At 41.8% G+C, this 20,650-nt stretch overlaps 1 protein-coding gene across 1 annotated transcript in view; it reads right to left on the bottom strand.

Annotated features, from left to right (window-relative positions):
- itga11a (integrin, alpha 11a) overlaps window positions 1-20,650 on the bottom strand; it is a 152,655-nt gene that overhangs the window by 110,998 nt on the left and 21,007 nt on the right. Inside the window, exon 2 of the mRNA XM_084337751.1 lies at window positions 5,662-5,776. Within this exon, the coding sequence (XP_084193877.1) occupies window positions 5,662-5,776 (115 nt within the window). The remainder of the gene's footprint in view (window positions 1-5,661; window positions 5,777-20,650) is intronic.

Genomic DNA, 20,650 nt, shown 5'->3' with positions numbered 1-20,650 from the left:
ACACACACACACACACACACACACACACACACACACACACACACACACACACACACACACACACACACACACACACACACACACACACACACACACACACACACACACACACACACACACACACACACACACACACACACACTTCAAGGGGGTGGGGGTAGCGCGAACTTCAGCAGTCTGCTAATGGATTTCACATGCTTTAGAAATACCTCTGGTCAGAGAGAACGGCATTCAGTAGAGATACCTCTTAATACATATCTATTCTATCATGAATATAGTACTACAGTCGTTTGATGTGTAATATGTGATGTAATTTGTACTAATTTCCGATAACAACAGTGGTTGTTTTCACAATGGTCAGGATGACAGAAAACCCACTGTTATCTTGTTTGGATTAAAGGTGTAGACTGCCAAAAGCATGTGATTTAATGGTTGAGTCCACATGGTCCTCATTCACAGCTACATTGATCTATTGTGTTTGTCTACATCTGTTGTTAGTCATTGTCCAATGAGGCATATCTGTGTGTTGGACAGTGCTGACTGGACAATTAAGAGAAGAGAAGCTGCCTGTTAGTAATGCTGTCATTCCTTCCAAACGCAGGATTACTTTACTGTAGCTTCTCATTTAAAAACAAACCAACAAACAGTAACACCTTTCGTCCGTTTTATCTCAGTTTTGTGATGGATCAATGTCGCCGGGACCATAGAGTGCACCTTTAATGATGAATAGATTATTATCAGATATTTAGAATATGAAGCAATATTTTTTATAAGGATGACCCCCCCCCACCCACACACACACACACACACACACACAGACGCACGCACACACACACACACACACACACACACACACACACACACACACACACACACACACACACACACACACACACACACACACACACACACACACACACACACACACACACACACACACACACACACACACACACACACACACACACACACACACACACACACACACACACACACACACACACACACACACACACACACACACCACTGGCCAGCAGACTTAGAAATGCCAGACATTTATTTAGGGCACTACTGTACTGTGCCAGTTGTCCAAATAATAGTGTGCATAGCAAGTTAGGGTCTCCTATGAGGTAATATGATATACTGTATAATAGTGTTCACAACAAGTTAGGGTCTCCTATGAGGTAATATGATATATAATAGTGTTCACAACAAGTTAGCGTCTCCTATGAGGTAATATGATATGTGAGACAGGGGGTACAATTGTGACGCAAACTCTTGACAGGAGACTTTCCACAAATGAGGTAATTCACTCTATCTGGTGATGAAAAGAAAACAGCACTTTCAGCACTTTGGTTTATAGCAGTACTGAGCTTAAAGATCCCCTCCAGATGTATTTTAAACCATTAGAAATCTTCTATATTGAATAATAATTTTTTACCAAATTGTTCAACAAACTACTGAAAATGGTTTAGCAGCCATTTAGCCTTTACCCTCATTGAAAATGCAAGGATCTATGATTATGCTAATTTAATGTGAAAAGGGTGCTCTGGTGACAAGTTTTGCACAAATAACAATCTGTTTAGTCATGCCAGGAGGAGTTAACCATAACAATCTGTTTAGTCATGCCAGGAGGAGTTAACCATAACAATCTGTTTAGTCATGCCAGGAGGAGTTAACCATAAAAACGATGGAGGGGAGCCTTGTATCTATTCATTGACATTTATGTAAATGTTATACTATATAGATAGTTATTAATATTTATTATTGTTATATTGTAGAAATGTGTGCATTGAAATGTCTGTAAAGTCTCGACGACATTGAGAATGAGGGTGACCTCAATTGTCTTTTAGAGTATAAATAAAGGTTGATGATGATAATTACCTCATCATTTAAAGGACCACTTTTCCGATATTCAACAATGTCCCTATGCACTCATCATAATATAACTCATATAAACATGTATGTTTGTCAGTATTCTCTGTATCTTGGAGGCAGAATCTATCCTACAATGTAAAACATCATAAGTTGTCTCAACTTATATTTTCAATAACCTTTTTATTTTTAGGTGAGTCAACTAAACAGGAGTCAAATCAACTAAATAGGAGTTGAATTAACTAAATAGGAGTGATGTAAACTTGATATTACATTATTCACTCTCCAATCAGTTGATTCAACAACAAATACAGCCAATGCAAAAGGCTACTTGTTTGCCTGATGATGCGGGATGGAGCAGGGTAGCCCCGGCTGAAGCCGTAAGCCTAATATCTCCGTTGGCATGGGCAGATTTCCCTTTGTCTAATGGACAGATGTTTGCTTGTTTCCCATGCCAGGTGCCCCAGGTTTGAATACAGAGTAGGGCCTAGAGTCTAAGGAAGAGCCTTCTGCTCGAAATGTCACAACTGCAAATAAACATATACCTGTTCCACACGATGTGAAAATCTGCATAAAATATATACCTAGGTAAATGGAATATTGCTCCACTTCTACAAGGGCTATTTGCATATTCTTGGTATCTAGGTACATCTATGGACCTCATGGAATGTATTCACAGTGTCAGAAATATTGTGTCTATTACTAGGCTTGCTTAAATTGTGATGAAACAAAGGAGAATATTCATTATGATTTTTCTTTGCATCTTTGACAGTGAATAACACCATGATAATAATGACAAACTTAAAAAACTGCCACTGACCTCGTGCAGTACCCTCTTGAGATCATGTGTACAAAAGAATCGAAGGAAATTAATAAAGGGAAGATGATAAAACCGAAGGTTCTGTAGATACAGTACTGAATTCTCTCATCGGACCAATGCCATTTGAAATATTATTATAGAATATAGAATAGATGCTTATACATTACCTTATTATAGCCAATTCGCACATTTATATATATACATATATTATCTTTCAAATGCCCGAGTTCAATTTGGATTTAGTATCACCAGGTGTGCATAAGAACAGATACTGATCTACTGTAATCTAGTGTACTTTTTTATTTTCCCCACAGTGCAACCGTTTTGAAACTAATTTCAGATCTAATTGTTCCTACATGCTAACAATAGGGAGTAGAAACTAACTGCGTTTCAATATTTGTCAAAAACGTTACCTTTTGTGGCTTATTATCGCGAATAATAACAGTTATTGACATAATTCATAATTCAACTCTGAACTTTGAACCCCCATAGAACTTGCCAGGAAGTGTAGTTTGGAAAAATGCTGGTCGACAGCTATGCATGTCCTCTACGAAATGGCCGTAAAAAGACTACAATTCCCATGGTTCAAAATTTCCATTTTTGTTTCAAGCTTGGAATGGACGATCGAAAATCGAAAACTTAAAACTATCTTTTAACACTTTTAGCCAGTGATGCGTTGCTCATGGGATGACGTTGCACTCCGTGCAACCAAAGTTGTGTGAGCAGGAGCGTGTGCACGCACATGCACGGATGTGCACGCGCGTGCACACAGGAATGCGCTGCACTCGACTGATGCGCCAACTCGCAGTACACGTCCTGGGCCCTCATTTATCAACTTGACGTACGCACAGATATGTGCTTAAGCCGTGCGTACGATCATTTCTAAGCAAAGTGTGGGATTTATCTATTTGAACTTGTGCTTGACTTTGTGCGTATATTTAAGCACAGGTCGGACCATGCGTAGTTGGCGCCCGGTGGTAGAATATTTTTACAACGCGGAAATAAGCACTGACTGCGCTCCGCGTAACTCAACTCGTTATTATTTTGCGCATATATTGCAGAAATACGGGAACGTTTTGATTATATTTAAAAGGCTTTGCCATTGTTAAACGTAATAAGTGGAACCCCGAAGCTGTAAGCAGAATACAAGTCATATGAACACCCACGATATAAACGCATTGCAACGAGAACAGACAGAGGTTATTTGTTGAGTGTATGTGTATACAAAACCCTTGCAATAAATGTGTCTTACATGAATGAAAAGCATACATGCTCTGGACACAGAGCATATATCGTGTGGGTGATATCATGACTTGTATTCTGTGTCAAAGCCTAAATCAAAACATTCCCGTATTTCTGCAATCTATGCGCAAAATAATAACGAGTTGAGTTCTAACAAAGAACGTATTACATGCTGGTAGGCTGATAGAGTAAACTATGATATGAATATGAATATGATATGATCATATAAATACTGGTCCGTCCGCGAGGATATCGAGGACTCGGATAGCCATTAAGCCATTTGAGAATATAGGTGGCCTATAGCCTATACATATTATTTAATGTTTTCATAAGCGTAAAGATACAACAGCTAGATTAATGATCAAGTTAGTTTACTGTATGCAGGCTTCGCAGGGCTGTGTGTTATATATGCGCAAGTTACTGTTGCATAATAATGTAGGCTGGCTGCTATTATATGTAATTCATAGGCTACCTAATACCAACAACGAAATAGATTGTATCATATGCCTCTACACACATTATATTATACACATCATATTATATCTTGGTTCGGCAGCGCCTCTGTGAACAATCTCTCAGAGTTTGCTCCATCAATAAACGCGCATTTTGGCTGATAATGTGCCGGTGGCCGGAGTCTCATTCAGGCCTAATTGTATTTAATTCAATTGTAATGTTATTACTGGGGTATCTAAAACATCACAATGTAGATCAGGGTTATCCACTGAAGCCATAATGACTCTGATCAGAACCACGGGCTCATGACGAGCGCACACAATAGGCATTGTAGAGCGCAGAGTTGGCGTGCTGAAATTGATTTAATTTCAGTCATTACAGTGCTTAATGTCGGGTCATCTCTTGTCATTTATTTCTGTCAATGTGCTGGTTCTGTAGCAGGACTGGGTCAGTCAACATCCTTGGCTCCCGGCGCACCGAAGATTATACGTTCAAGTTGTTGGTCGGACCTCGGTGATCAATCTCGCTCTCAGTGAAGTCTCTCAGAGTTCGCTTGGGTTAGTCCACTTTTCCACATTTCATGGGGGTGTTCCATTACCGTATATGGTTAATCGGGGCGGTTCTGGTATGCAAATACGTGAAAGTGTGCACGAGCCTCGGTGTAGGACCAAGATGATATTTATCATGACAGGTGTGCGTAGGACCTGTGTACGCACGTGTGATGAATCCCGTTTTTTTGTCCGTGCACACATTCTAAATTCTGTGCTTAAGTATGGAAATAGAACATTTTCTACGTCACGTTGATGAATGAGGGCCCTGGCTACTTTGCATATCAATAGCGCCGGTCGTCAGGTGTTACATTCCATTCGTAGAGGCAATTAGGCATTGTTTTTAGTCTGTCCTTATGCGAGGGAACATTTATGCGCATGCGTGGGAGCGCGCGCCCCTGGGAGCGCACGTGCACGTGGTGTCATACAGTAAGCGTGCGTGCAGCCAGTGTTGATATGAGAATCGCAACACTGCTTTTAACCTATTGCTAAACTAACGTATTGATGATAATATACATTCTACATGCTTTTGTGACATGTTAGTGATGTTAATACTTGAAAACGTTTGATTTTAAAATCGCTAATTTTTTGCATCACTGAAAAATATGGATCTATGATCATAATGTCATTTAGGGGTCGGTACCGACCCTGGGGGGTGGAACAGGTTCAGGAGCTGTTGGTGTGCGGATCTCTCCATAAGGACACATAAAATACATCACTTACCATTTCTCTCCTCCTGCAGCCACGTGTTGCTGAACGGTGTATCCAAACTGGGCCTGCTTAGGACCCTTGATGATCCTGTAGTTCTTTGTGTCAATGTTGAAACAGTCATGGCACCCTAGAAAAAAGATGCAGTGAGATAAATACAGGCCATCGATGACATGCGTGGAGGCCACATTTTATTCATTAGTAATAAAAAAAAAAGCTTCCAACAACTATCATTGTTGCCAGTGACCTGAAGCATTGTGGAAAGACTGGTCTATATTGCAGGCCAAGTTACACAAACAGAAGATTTCAACAGCATTTGAACAGAAACAGGACATGGTAGCATGTTTGCATCCTGTCTGGACAGAAACTGTATATGGCTCAAGTGTGAAGGATAGTTTGTATGAGGAGCCTTGCCTTGAATCTAGACCAGCCTTGCCTTGCCTTGAATCAGCTAATGCTGACCTCACTTGGCCAAGAGAACTACTGGACTGTATCTGGAATTTGGCACTTTGGCTGCCATTACCCTTGCGCAACAAACACATCCATGGAGGTCTTGACATGCCAGGACGGTAATCATCTTCATTCTTCCTCATCCCTAAAATGATCCATATAGGCTAAGTCATCTCTGACTGACCTCCTACTCTACTGTAAACACATACCTACCCTGTGGGTGAATTAACTCTATAAGGGTAGTGAGGGGTAGAGCTATCCATCATATATTACATTTTTTTAAATGTATGTATTACAATTCACTACATAACAACAGTGTCAAAATAAAAGTGTGACCAAATAAAAAATTTGAAATAGAAATACAATTATCAATACGACAATAACAGACAATAAAACAAAGACAAACAACATACATTAGACAAAGTGGCCAGAGTGGCCAATAAAAGATAAACAGTAGAGTGTGACTCAAAACGCACACGCTTACTTGGCTCCATAGTTCAATGGCAACACTTGAAAGTCACTACACAGAAGTCACAGATGATTACAAGGGAAGAGTGGCATTACTCCAAACACACAGATGGGAGAACATTTTGAAAATAGCTACAGTAAATCCTTCTATAAAAGGAACATCAGCTAAAACAATTACAGCCCAGAGGTCCAGCTAGTGACAAGCTGTGGCGGCTGACACCAATGAACCCAGTCTGATCTCAACCAGTCTGATTCTGGGGACTTTTAAAGACTAGACTAGCGAATTCAAAATCTCACCCAGCCCAATTTCTAACAATTTATCCTCATCCACTAAACCTAATATAACTGTGCAGGGGTTAGGTCAGTTAACTAGAGCCCCCTACATAAAAGGACCCGCATACATATACACTTACTCCACCCTCCCACCCCACCACCTTCCCTCATTCATAACCATAACCATAAACATAAACATAACCAAAACCTCAGCCTTAACCTAACCATAAACTCAATCTTAACCTTAGCCTAACCATAACATTAACTTAACTTAAAGACACGTCTACGTTGCAGGGTAGCCACACCAGACTACTGTCTTGGCCAATACCACTTTCCTACTATAAGTCAATACCACTCACATGATGTGGCTTTGAACTAATTATTCTAAAGAGATCAAAAGCGTAAAGCGTTATTATTATGTGCTGGGTTGGATCACCTCTATAACTGATATGATCACCTCTATAACTGATATGAACACCTCTATGACTGATAGGAACACCTCTATAACTGATAGGAACACCTCTATAACTGATATGATCACCTCTATAACTGATAGGATCACCTCTATAACTGATAAGAGCACCTCTATAACTGATATGATCACCTCTATAACATGAAGGAGCACCTCTATAACTGATACGAACACCTCTATAACTGATAGGATCACCTCTATAACTGATATGAGCACCTCTATAACTGATATGAGCACCTCTATAACTGATATGAGCACCTCTATAACTGATAGGATCACCTCTATAACTGATAAGAGCACCTCTATAACTGATAGGATCACCTCTATAACTGATAAGAGCACCTCTATAACTGATAGGAGCACCTCTATAACTGATAGGATCACCTCTATAACATGAAGGAGCACCTCTATAACTGATACGAACACCTCTATAACTGATAGGATCACCTCTATAACTGATATGAGCACCTCTATAACTGATATGAGCACCTCTATAACTGATATGAGCACCTCTATAACTGATAGGATCACCTCTATAACATGAAGGAGCACCTCTATAACTGATAGGAGCACCTCTATAACTGATAGGATCACCTCTATAACTGATATGAGCACTTCTATAACTGATATGAGCACCTCTATAACTGATATGATCACCTCTATAACTGATAAGAGCACTTCTATAACTGATAAGAGCACTTCTATAACTGATAAGAGCACCTCTATAACTGATAGGATCACCTCTATGACTGATAGGATCACCTCTATAACATGAAGGAGCACCTCTATAACTGATATGATCACCTCTATAACTGATAAGAGCACTTCTATAACTGATATGAGCACCTCTATAACTGATATGATCACCTCTATAACTGATAAGAGCACTTCTATAACTGATAAGAGCACTTCTATAACTGATAAGAGCACCTCTATAACTGATAGGATCACCTCTATGACTGATAGGAACACCTCTATAACTGATAGGATCACCTCTATAACATGAAGGAGCACCTCTATAACTGATATGAGCACCTCTATAACTGATAAGAGCACCTCTATAACTGATAGGATCACCTCTATAACATGAAGGAGCACCTCTATTACTGATATGAGCACCTCTATAACTGATAAGAGCACCTCTATAACTGATATGAGCACCTCTATAACTGATATGAGCACCTCTATAACTGATAGGATCACCTCTATAACATGATGCACCCCTTTAACTGATACGAACACCTCTATAACTGATAGGATCACCTCTATAACTGATATGAGCACCTCTATAACTGATAGGATCACCTCTATAACTGATAGGATCACCTCTATAACTGATATGAGCACCTCTATAACTGATATGAGCACATCTATAACTGATAGGATCACCTCTATAACTGATAGGATCACCTCTATGACTGATAGGAACACCTCTATAACATGAAGGAGCACCCCTAGAACTGGTAGGAGCACCTCTATGACTGATGTGGGGCGAGTCTAATGGGGAGATTGAAGGAATAAGGAGATTTTCCTGTTGGCGCTGGAGAGCAGAGGAAAACATCCCTGCCTTCTGTTCAGTCCATATCTCTGTTCATCTGTCTTCTCCTGAATCTCCAGCTGTAAAGCTCATTGTTTGCCATTCACATGACCTTCTCATAACTCTGTTTCTGTTTTTCAGAGTGGAGACATTCATAATGAATTACAGTATGTTTCAGCTACTGTAAGCTCACGGTTTGTGTTACCCCATCGCATGGGAGCATGATGTCGTAATTATGGTTGAACTGCGACCAAAAAACATACAGTATACTTGCGTCTGGATTAGAGTCATATGATAATTCACTACAGCAAAATAATACACTTCCATAAAATTGTAAGGAGAGAAGGAACAAAGGGAAGAGGAAATGAAAAGAAAGAAGCCCAGACAGCTTTTAAGGTAATTATGCTTAACTTTTTAACATTTTACTACCACACTACAGAAGGTTAACCTTTCACTACCACACTACAGAAGGTTAACCTTTCACTACCACACTACAGAAGGTTAGTTAACTACCACACTACAGAAGGTTAACCTTTCACTACCACACTACCGAAGGTTAATCTTTCACTACCACACTACAGACGGTTAGTTAGTTAGACCGTAGTGAAAGGGTTAACCCTTAGTAGTGTGGTAGTGAAATGGTTAACCTTCTGTAGTGTGGTAGTGAAAGGGTTAACTGTCTGTAGTGTGGTAGTGAAAGGTTAACCTTCTGTAGTGTGGTATGAAAGGGTTAACCGTCTGTAGTGGTTAACCTTCTGTAGTGTGGTAGTGAAAGGGTTAACCTTTTGTAGTGTGGTAGTGAACGGTTAACCTTCTGTAGTGTGGTAGTGAAAGGGTTAACCTTCTGTAGTGTGGCAGTGAAAGGCTTAACCTTCTGTAGTGTGGTAGTGAAAGGTTAACCTTTTATAGTGTGGTAGTGAAAGTTCTGTAGCGTGGTAGTGAAAGGGTTAACGATTTGAAGTGTGGTAGTGAAAGCGTTAACCTTCTGTAGTGCTGTAGTGAAAGGGTTAACTGTATGTAGTGGGGTAGTGAAAGGTTAACCTTCTGTAGTGTGGTAGTGAAAGGTTAACCTTCTGTAGTGTGGTAGTAAAAGGTTAACCTTCTGTAGTGTGGTAGTGAAAGGTTAACCTTCTGTACTGTGGTAGTGAAAGGTTAACCTATTATAGTGTGGTAGTGAAAGGGTTAACATTCGGTAGCATGGTAGTGAAAGGGTTAATTATTTGAAATGCGGTAGTGAAAGGGTTAACCCTTTGGAGTGTGGTAGTGAAAGGGTTAATGAGATACAAAGCCTTCCTTTTTCAGGGGTTGAGTGTTATTGGTAAAAATTAGTCACAGTCGGATCAATTTCATAGACTACACAAAACACAGACCTCTCGTTTTAACTCCACTATTCCCCTCCTCAATGTTGTCAGAGGGAAGCAACAGTTGTGATTGGAGGATCAGGAAAAGAGGGCGGGTTTGAGAGAGATTTTTTTTGTCCACATGCCGCAGGGCCTATTCTACCCCTTCACCTCCCTCTACCTCCTCACTCATACAGGACTCAGGACCCATCTGTGAGGATTTTGCGGTCATGTCATGTCAAGTGGGCCTTTATTTCCTGCTAGGGGGGAATTCAATTGAATCTAAGCTGCAAGGTGAAGGAATGATCAACAATGTTTTAAAGGTAGACATAACAACCGAGCTGTATCATGTATCATGTATGGCAAGCAAGTGAGGTCAAAGCGAGGTCAGGGATATGTGGCTAAGAGGCAGAGAGGATGCTTAAAAATGACTGGACGTTATAGGTTCTTCAAGGCAGGGTATTTTTTGTAACAATTTGTAAAACAAATACGCAGCCATCCTGACTACCAACACAACAAGAATTGACTCTGCAGAAGGTCTGCATGCAAAAAAAGGAAAGCACACAGATGTGATTGAAAACACTAAGGAAGTAGCCCTCACCGCCAGCAGGTGATTCCACATTATCGCTTTATTAGCATAATGAAATGGGAATGAGCTCAATATTCATGACACCTTTATTATAACTGGGTCGATATGGACCACAAGGAACTGTGCTGTCACCCTTCCTCTTCACCCTCTATACCTCAGACTTCTGCCGCAACTCAAGCGGGTGCCACCTGCAGAAGTTCTCAGACGACTCCTCCATCGTAAGCTACATCACCGACGATGATGAGGAGGAGTACAGAGCCCTGGTGGAGAGCTTTGTGGGGTGGAGCGACAGCAACCACCTCCAACTCAACACCAGTAAGACCAAGGAGCTGGTGGTGGACTTCCGGAGGGGCAAGAAGAGGCCCCCCCCGATTCCCATCACCATCCGAGGGGTGGAGGTGGAGTTGGTGGACTCATATAAGTTCCTTGGGGTACACCTGAACAATAAACTGGACTGGTCGGATAACACAGAGGCCCTCTACAGGAAGGGACAGAGCAGGCTGTTCTTCCTGAGGAGACTCAGGTCCTTCAACGTGTGCAATAGACTGCTGCAGTCATTTTACCAGTCTGTAGTGGCCAGCGTCCTCTTCTATGCTGTGGCATGCTGGGGAGGCTACATCAACTCAAGGGACACCAACAAGCTGGTGAGGAAGGCTAGCTCCGTGGTGGGAGTTGAGCTACCTAGACTAGAGGTGATGGCAGAGAGGGGGATGAGAAGGAAGCTGGCTGCCATCATGGAGAACCCCTACCACCCCCTCTACGACGAGCTAGTCAAGATGAGAAGCTTGTTCAGCCACAGACTCATACCCCCCCCGACACTCAACTAACCGCCTCAGACAGTCCTTCATACCAGCGGCCATCAGGCTCCACAACAGTGGGCAGCGACTAGCAGCCTCCAGGCTCCACAACAGAGGGCAGCGACTGCTGCCAGACATTGACCTGGGATTATTGGGAACCCAAGGAGGACAATTTACACTACCTTAGGCATACTGCACCCTATGTGGATACTGTGATACTGTGAATAATGTATATTTCAGTGGATACTGTGATACTGTGAATAATGTATATTTCAGTAGATAGTAAATTATAACACTACCTTAGGCATACTGCACCTTATGTGACAATGTGAATACTGTGAATATATTTTTCAGCTAGTTAGATAGTAAATTATATTGACCTATTGTTTACACTGCTTGTGTTGTTGTTACTACCTGTACCCCCCCCCCCCTTCCCCCATGCTGCTATGATGCCTGAATTTCCCCAAGGGGATCAATAAAGGAATATCTTATCTTACCATGGATGGATTGTGATACAATTGGCCCCTGGGCACAGACCTCCCCCATACTGTGCATGCATGCGCCAGGTGGCATCGCTGTCTTCAATGGGCTCTAGCGGACTAATTCTTTAACCATTTCACTACCACACTACAGAAGGTTAACCCTTTCACTACCACACTACAGACGGTTAACCGTGGTAGTGAAAGGGTTAGCCTTCTGTAGTGTGGTTGTGAAAGGGTTAACCCTTTGTTGTGTGACAGTGAATGGGTTAACCTTCTGTATTGTTGCAGTGAAAGGGTTAACCCTTTGGTAGTGTGGTAGTGAAAGGGTTAAGGCAATGCACAGCTATTGGTTTCATGTGGAACTAGAGGAATCCATAGGTACCAGTCATGTCATGCAAAAAAAAACAATCCAGTGCATTGTCACGCAGAAGTGTACCTTTTTATAAATATGTTATATATTTGCCTATTTCTACATATTGTGGTCCCTATGCAGTCTTGGGGTTATATAAATTGGTTATGGCTGTAAGGTTGAGACTCTTATGAATCCAAAGAGTAAAATAATATTCATGTGTGATGATATGAGTCTCCATAGTAGCCCTTTGAATGTGGTCATACCCTTTTTTATTGATATTTATTTTACTTGACCTCACTGGATAAAATTACCACTATTGTGACCACTAGGATTATGACAGCCTTGTTGTCAGGAGTTGTCTCCATAATGTAGAGTTCTGTATTAATAGCTGACATTTTGACAATAAACTGTATTCCATTCTCATGTTTCCAGAAACTGTGGGCTATGCTCTAAACCACATGTGTACATGTAGCGTGAGCTACAGCATGCATCATAGGTGCTGAGTGTCTCCATTAGCTACGTTCAGCCTGGCTGGGGCTAGCCATGGTCTAGGATGGTATGGTTGGGTTTTGTGTCTCCATTGTGTTCCAAAATCGCTGGTTGCTAGGCACCACCAACTGTGTGGTACACAAAGCCAAACCTGATGCTATAACAGTCCCATCTGGCTTTAGCCAGGTCTGGTCAGGTAGTGCAGGGGTTCCCAAACTTGTCATGCCGCGACCCAAAAAAAACTGTGTCAGAGAGTCTCCTATTATAGGAGGTCAAAAAGAAATATATATATTTTTTTTTAATAAATGGAAATGTATGGTTGAAAGATGCAAACGTTCAAACGCACACACACTAATAAGCATTGAAGGCTTTTAACCAGGGCCGGACTGGGGAAATCATTCAGGCCAGGAAATATAGTGCAAAATATAGCCCCAGTCAGGCTACTTTTAAAGCAGGGGGTCGGATTCTTCTTGTTACAAAGACTTAATTTCCTGCATTCTGGTGCAGGATTTTTTTTATTTGTACCCTTTAAATGCCAGTGTTTGTGATGGCATCACAAATTATTGTTAAAAAACAGGCTAGCATAATGTATGATTAGCAACAACACAGATTATTATGGATTTTCAGTTTTTTTGTAATTGATAAATACAATATTTTATTCAACTTCAGCCCTGATCATAACACCACATATTCATTTTATAATTCTAACCCTTTAAATGCCAGAGTGTGTGATGGCATATATTTGCAATATATCAAATGCAAAGTAGATTTTTCTGGGGGGGATTATTACAGGCTAGCATGTGTCAATGATTAGCAGTTTTTTGTAAGGGTCCCGCCTCCACCAATCACATGCGGCTCCCTTTGTGTGTGTGTGAGAGCAAGAGAGAGAGAGAGAGAGATAGTTCTCCAACTTGTGTGAGTTGCAGTGATCTCCTGGTTGTTCCCCACCTAGGTTATCTAACTATTGCGCTGGTGCAACTAGAAACACTGGCCTGGCCTGCTTCTAAGTTCAGTGGCCTGACTGCATAAAAAAAAAAAAATTGTTTTTTTTAATCATCTGGTGTATCACGCCTGTCTGTACTATCTGTACTGAATACACTTTGAACAAAAACATCCAATCCCTAACCCAAACTGGAAAATAAATATTCTTGCCAAAAATCTCCAGTTACTGTAAAGTTACTGCAATAACAGCAACTTCACGCAGTGTCTGGCTTAGAGCCCCGTGAGCCTTTGGGCCCAGTAGGCCTGGGCCCGGCCTGTTTGGAAATCCATCCCTGATATGGACTTGTAGTAGCTGGAATACACTTGCTCACTTTTACCATTATCTCCCTCTCTCTCTCTCTCTCTCTCTCTCTCTCTCTCTCTCTCTCTCTCTCTCTCTCTCTCTCTCTCTCTCTCTCTCTCTCTCTCTCTCTCTCTCTCTCTCTCTCTCTCTCTCTCTCTCTCTCTCTCTCTCTCTCTCTCTCTCTCTCTCTCTTTCTCTCTCACTCTTCTCTCTCTCATATTTCCTCATGGACTTTGAGATACATGTACATGTATTTTATATGTGACAAATAATAAACAAACTTGAAACTTGAAACTTGAGTCGTTTAAGTCGAATGACTTACTCATTCATTGAAATGTAGTCAGGGACATTGTTAGGTGTGTGCGGAGACGTCATTATCTGTATCTGTATCTGTATCTGTATCTGTATCTGTACAATTAACACAATTATCTGTATCTGCAGTATATTTGGATAGAAGACCAGAAGTGGGCATGGTTTATATTTGATGCTTTTTTATATTGAAATTGTTTTGTATGATTGAAATGCTTGTACAATACAAGATGGGAACAGATGTAATCACATGAACAAAATGAACATTTAAGCTCTCGGTCCGGTACCGGTACGAGATTGATATCACGCCATAATTCTACAGAATGTATGAATTAATGTTGCAGTTTTTTTTTTGCCAAGAGTAAATACCCTAACCCTGTCAAAACAGCAAAACAGCTAAACAGTGAAATATGAGTTTATAGAAATCTCACCGCATCGAGTCGGAAAAAGGTGCTTATTGACGTGAGGACTTGGCGCAACCTAACTTGAGTGTAGTCTTTTGAGAGAAGAGACCCAGGGCTTTCGATGGGCTTTCGAATAAAAAAATATATACACTTCCCAGCTCATGCCAGCCCCTGTCAATCATCTGACTTCTAGCGTGAACTTTAAATTGTTTCCTTATTTTCGGGATCATATCTCATGGGTGGAACAAACCTGAATGTTATTGCGATAAAATAGAATGCAGTTAGTTTCTCTACCTTTCTGTGAACGTCTAGCAAAAAACGGCGTTGCAATCTGATGAAAAATGGCTGAAAAATGTACATTACATTATAAAAGTAACTGTACTAGTGTTATGGTTTGTAAAGCGACCCCAATAGCACAACACAAGACAGGTATGAGAGTTAGCCAAAAACAGGGCATTATTTATTTCACAGGGGAAAAAAGCAGCACTGACCCTTTAAGGGTGAAATACACTAGAGTCCATGAACAACAAAAATGCAGCACTGTCCCTCTTAACACATCCACCGCCAATCCCGTTGTACAGCATGTTTGCCGGCCATGCGAATTCTGCCAAACCACGCTGTACAGAGATATTGAGATCATATTTAATTTTTTCACCATGGCATTCATAATTCCGCCACCCAGCCTCTGGTGATACAGTGGGACCCTGCACAATAGTGCAACGCCTCAATACCGCCGCCTGGTGGATGATCGGGCGAGTTACAACCGGAAGTGGCCATCGGTGCATCTGGGAAATCCGTCCGGCAGTCACATATCGTTGCGGGACTACAGACAAACACTGGCGTGCATATGGATCGCTGCCATAACTCAATAATCGATATGATTTGGACGTTTATTGCGCCATACAAACCGGAAATGGATCTAGTAGATCGACGTCAAATAAGTGGGATATTTTTCCTCCAGTCTCATCGGCGAACGGTAAGAGGACAGTAACGTTACTTTCAGCTTGATTGTTTATTCTTTTCACTGCAAACCGATCTGATCAAAAGACGATGTCCCACTCCAGAAAACGGCGGTAGATGGTAGCGTACAGAACGACCTGGCAAAGAGTGGAAGGCAGTCGGCAATCCTTATGCTCTCCACGAGCTGATTGCCAACCACTCTCAGGTGCGTGAAACTGATTGTTCGGCACGCCCCTCGTTGGGATTGATTGATTGATTGAAAATGACCCCCCCCCCCCATGTGTTCTCCTGCTAGTCTAGCCTGCAGAGTTCCACCAGCCCTCACAGTACCCCCCCCCCCCCTCCACGGGAGCCACCTGCCGACCAGCCAGGCCCATAGGGGTGGGAACGCTAAAAAGAAAAATCAGAGAGGCTCCAGGGGAAACTGACCTTGCTAGCTGAAGGGGCAGTCCTAGCAGTGGGGAACAAGGGATTAGCCGATAGGGCGGCTCCAGGAAACTGACCTTGCTAGCTGAAGGGGCAGTCCTAGCAGTGGGGAACAGGGTAGCTATCTGGGCATTGCTAGCTACAGGGCCTATGCTAGCTGTAAGGCTACATTAGCATAGAGGCTGCGCTAGCTGCCGGAGCTAAGCTAGCAGACAGGGCTAGACTAGCAGGAAAACACATGGGGTCAGCTGCACGGGCTAAGCTAGTAGACAGGGCTGGACTAGCTGTGGAAGCCTGGTTAGCTGCAGGGGCTAAGCTAGCAGACGGGCTGGACTAGTTGTGGAAGCCTGGTTAGCTGCAGGGGCTAAGCTAGCAGACGGGGATGGACTAGCTGTGGAAGCCTGGTTAGCTGCAGGGGCTCTCTCATACACTGTATGTGCCGGCTGGGGTCGTCGACGGGGCCAGGTCGTACTGTTATGGTTTGTAAAGCGACCCCAATAGCACAACACAAGACAGGTATGAGAGTTAGCCAAAAACAGGGCATTATTTATTTCACAGGGGAAAAAAGCAGCACTGACCCTTTAAGGGTGAAATACACTAGAGTCCATGAACAACAAAAATGCAGCACTGTCCCTCTTAAGGGCAAACGGAAAAACATCCAGGACATCACGGAAATGTTCAGGTAGTCAAGAGACTCACCAGGCAAAGGTGCCGACAGGGAACTTGAAAAACGAGGACCGCATGGAAGCAGTGATTTCACAGGGAATATCCATAGGGAATATCCACAGGAGCGTGAAAACGTCCCACAAGGAAAACGACACTGACGTCCCACGCAGTAGGTGGTAGGATGTAGATGGCTTGACGTCTCACACCGGAGACGCGGCAGTAGATGGTAGCAATGTAGATGGCACGACATCTGGAGTGAGAACATAGGGATCCTCCCGTGGAAGTATAGAGAGCGAAGACGATGTCCCACTCCAGGAAACGGCGGTAGATGGTAGCGTACAGAACGACCTGGCAAAGAGTGGAAGGCAGTCGGCAATCCTTATGCTCTCCACGAGCTGATTGCCAACCACTCTCAGGTGCGTGAAACTGATTGTTCGGCACGCCCCTCGTTGGGAAGCGTGCAGAGTTCCACCAGCCCTCACAACTAGATGTCATTCACAGTTTTTGCTGCCCTGTCAGGGGCGCCTGGTGGTACTAAATCCAGATTGAACTATGCCATTGGAGAGTGGAGATTTGGCCAGACGCATAGATGTGTGACTTGGCCATAATAAGGTCATTTATAGGCCTGATATTCTATATTCTATAATCATATTTCAAATAGCATGTGTCCGGATGGCAGAATTCAGTACTGTATCTACAAAACCTCCTGTTAATCATCTGCCCTTTATTCATTTGCTTAGATTTTTTTGTACACATGATCTCAAGAAGGTGCTGAATGAGAAATATTTCATGGCTGGTAAATTTTTGCATGGTACGTGTTATTCACCGTCAAAGATGAAAAAAGAAAAGAAAAAAAAGAAAATGTATATTCAATACAATTTACTCAAGCCTAGAAACAGACACACTATTTCTGACTGGGAATACATTCCCTGGGTTCCATAGATGTCCTTAGATACCAAGAACATGCAAATGGACCTTGTAGAAGTGGAGCAATCTTCCATTAACTTTTTTTAGGCAAATTTTTTTTAGGCACATTTTCTGAAAATATGGCTAGGGCTTAACACTTTCAGCACCAGCCATTTTATCCATCCTTGTAGTCAATGGGCCACGCTTTAAAAGATAGGGATTTTCACTGTGCGTCACAATGTTTGCAGGGCTACTGTATATCCAGGGCTGTACGTTCACTTTTTTTGCACATAGCACTGGTGGTACAGAGGTTGATAGTTTTGTAGCACATGCCAAGATCTTGTAGCACGAGTATAAAACGTGTTATATTTGTAACAGTCACAAATGTGCCTATTGTATTTGTGTTATTTAGTTGCAGTGCCATGTTTGGTTACATTTACATTTACATTTAGTCATTTAGCTGACGCTTTTATCCAAAGCGACTTACAAGTTCTGTGCGACAAGACAGCAAGAAGGGTATAACTCTATCAGCTGAGTAACAATGTTCATCAAAGTGTTGCGTGTTACAGTGTAGGTTAGTTTATTAGGACAAGTGCATAACAGTAGCCTAAGGTTAGTCGGGGGTTAGATTTTTTTTTTTTTTTTTTATCATTTCAGATAATGGTTGAAGAAGTGAGTCTTTAGTCGACGGCGAAAGATTGGACGGGATTCGGCTGTCCTAACTGGGATGGGTAGTTCATTCCACCATTGTGGGGCAAGGACTTGGTTACAAAGTGGTGCTCCATTGTTTGTACCAGTGGAGGTTTCTCCATGACAACACCTGAAACACAAATTCACTCATAATTCATAATTATTATTAATTTACACATATTTATATATATATATATTGTTATTTTTTTTTATTATAAATGTTTTCCTCTGTAAAAGAAATGCCAATGAATTTTTTTTTCTTCTCAAAAATGGCCAAAATTGACAGCTCTGAGCTCAGGCCTGCACTGCAGTAATGGCTGCAGTAAAAACTGATGCAGAATTCTGCACGGGTTGACCCGGGATTAAATAAATAATAGCCACTCAAAATAGGCTATTAACGTCATCTAAGCACGGTCCGTGCATTTAAACTCTTGCCATTGAATGGGGGATTGAATGATTGACAGCCTTGAAATCCAATCAGAGAATGTTGCCAACTCTGCTGCTCTGCAGCTACACGGAGGTTGAATGATTGACAGCCTTGAGATCCAATCAGAGAATGGTACCTACTCTGCGGCTCTGCAGCTTTGTTTACAAAATCATTTTATCTCAGTTGAAGAAGCTAACTTGTTGGAGCTAACGTAGCTAAAGGGCTATCCCCGCAGCTACCAGGCCCAGGGTGGAGTGTTTTGTTATTGTTCATGAACTTATTGTGCATCGTTTGATGATATATATATATTTTTTTATCTCAGTTGAAGTAGTGTAATTGATGTGATTGCCGGCTTGGACTGTCTGTAAGCTAACTTGTTGTAGCTAACGTGAGCTAATAGCTAAGTCATCGAAACGTTCACCCAGAGGAAGAAGAAGAAGAGGAAGATGGGATAGGTGAGCCCACAGCTTTGGTGAGTGCACTGCTTTGGCAATCGCTTGGGTGACTGTCTGAGTGACCACCTGTCGGAGTCGGAGTCCCGAAAATGGAACGTGTGTCACGCATCAACAGAACAATGTTTAGTGGATTTCTACAGCATCCTCACGCAAATGAAGGATCGATTAGATCACAAAAGACTGCTGTTTGTTGCATTGCTGGATTTGCAACTGCAGAGGAGGTCATTGAACGTTTCATCAGAAAAGAGCGAAGGATGGATTTCATTTACAAGTGATGGGAGCGACAGGGACACTATTTCCTCCTAAGAAGTAACGTTGTCAATGGTGAGTGAAATTATTTTTTTTTATATTTAGTAGCTGTGTGGGGCGGGTCTATGTTGATTATGATTTAATTGGCTGTATTTTACTGCATGCGTTGGTATGCTTACTCTCCCGTCCTCCCCAATTTTTGAACTCACCAGCCACTACTGACACACACATTGGGGGATGTTTTATAAATATAATATAATAATTTGTGCTTCACCTAAAAATTTGGTCAGCAGCCTACTTTGTACCTGATGTAGCTACAGGCTTAATTTGATTCAACCTGAGCCAGTGACTTCTTCACTTCCTGTTCCACCTGACGTCAAGCGTCAACTTGTTATAGTAGTTTCTCTAGTAACGATGTGGCTAGTAGTTGTTTTAATATAGTTGTGTATATTGAATAATGCCGTATGACCAGGCATCGTATGGCCATTGGCCATAGTCCTTATAGGTCATATATTTTTGTAAATAATAAATGGGTTTGTGCCAAATGTCTGTTAAGCTATTGTGCTAAGCTATCCTGTTTCTGTAATTTTGGTGTTGGATGTATGGACTCTACTAGGGGTGGGAATCACCAGTTTCATCACAATACGATATTGATTCTTTGGACAACGATACGATATTTGCTGATATCACAAAGTCTGCCACGATACGATACGATGCAGGTGCCTGCAATCGATATGAGACGATATCATATGCCCATTTAACACAATCAGTAACATTTAGATCAACTCAAAAAAGGTAACGAAAATATAATCTATTGTTTTTAATACAAATAGACCTCCTGTTCACTGTAAAGTGCCACGTTTTGATATATTGAGCTTTAAACTTGTATAAAATAATTAAGTAAATTTTTTTGGAACTCACAACACACAACCTAAAATCCCTCCCTACAGTACCTCCCTCTCCCAAACCATTCCTAAT

Source organism: Notolepis coatsorum (assembly GCF_963971535.1).
Source record: "Notolepis coatsorum genome assembly, chromosome: 20".
Lineage (NCBI taxonomy): Eukaryota > Metazoa > Chordata > Actinopteri > Aulopiformes > Paralepididae > Notolepis > Notolepis coatsorum.
Note: the sequence above shows the minus strand (reverse complement) of the source record. Positions and strands in the feature narration are given on the sequence as shown.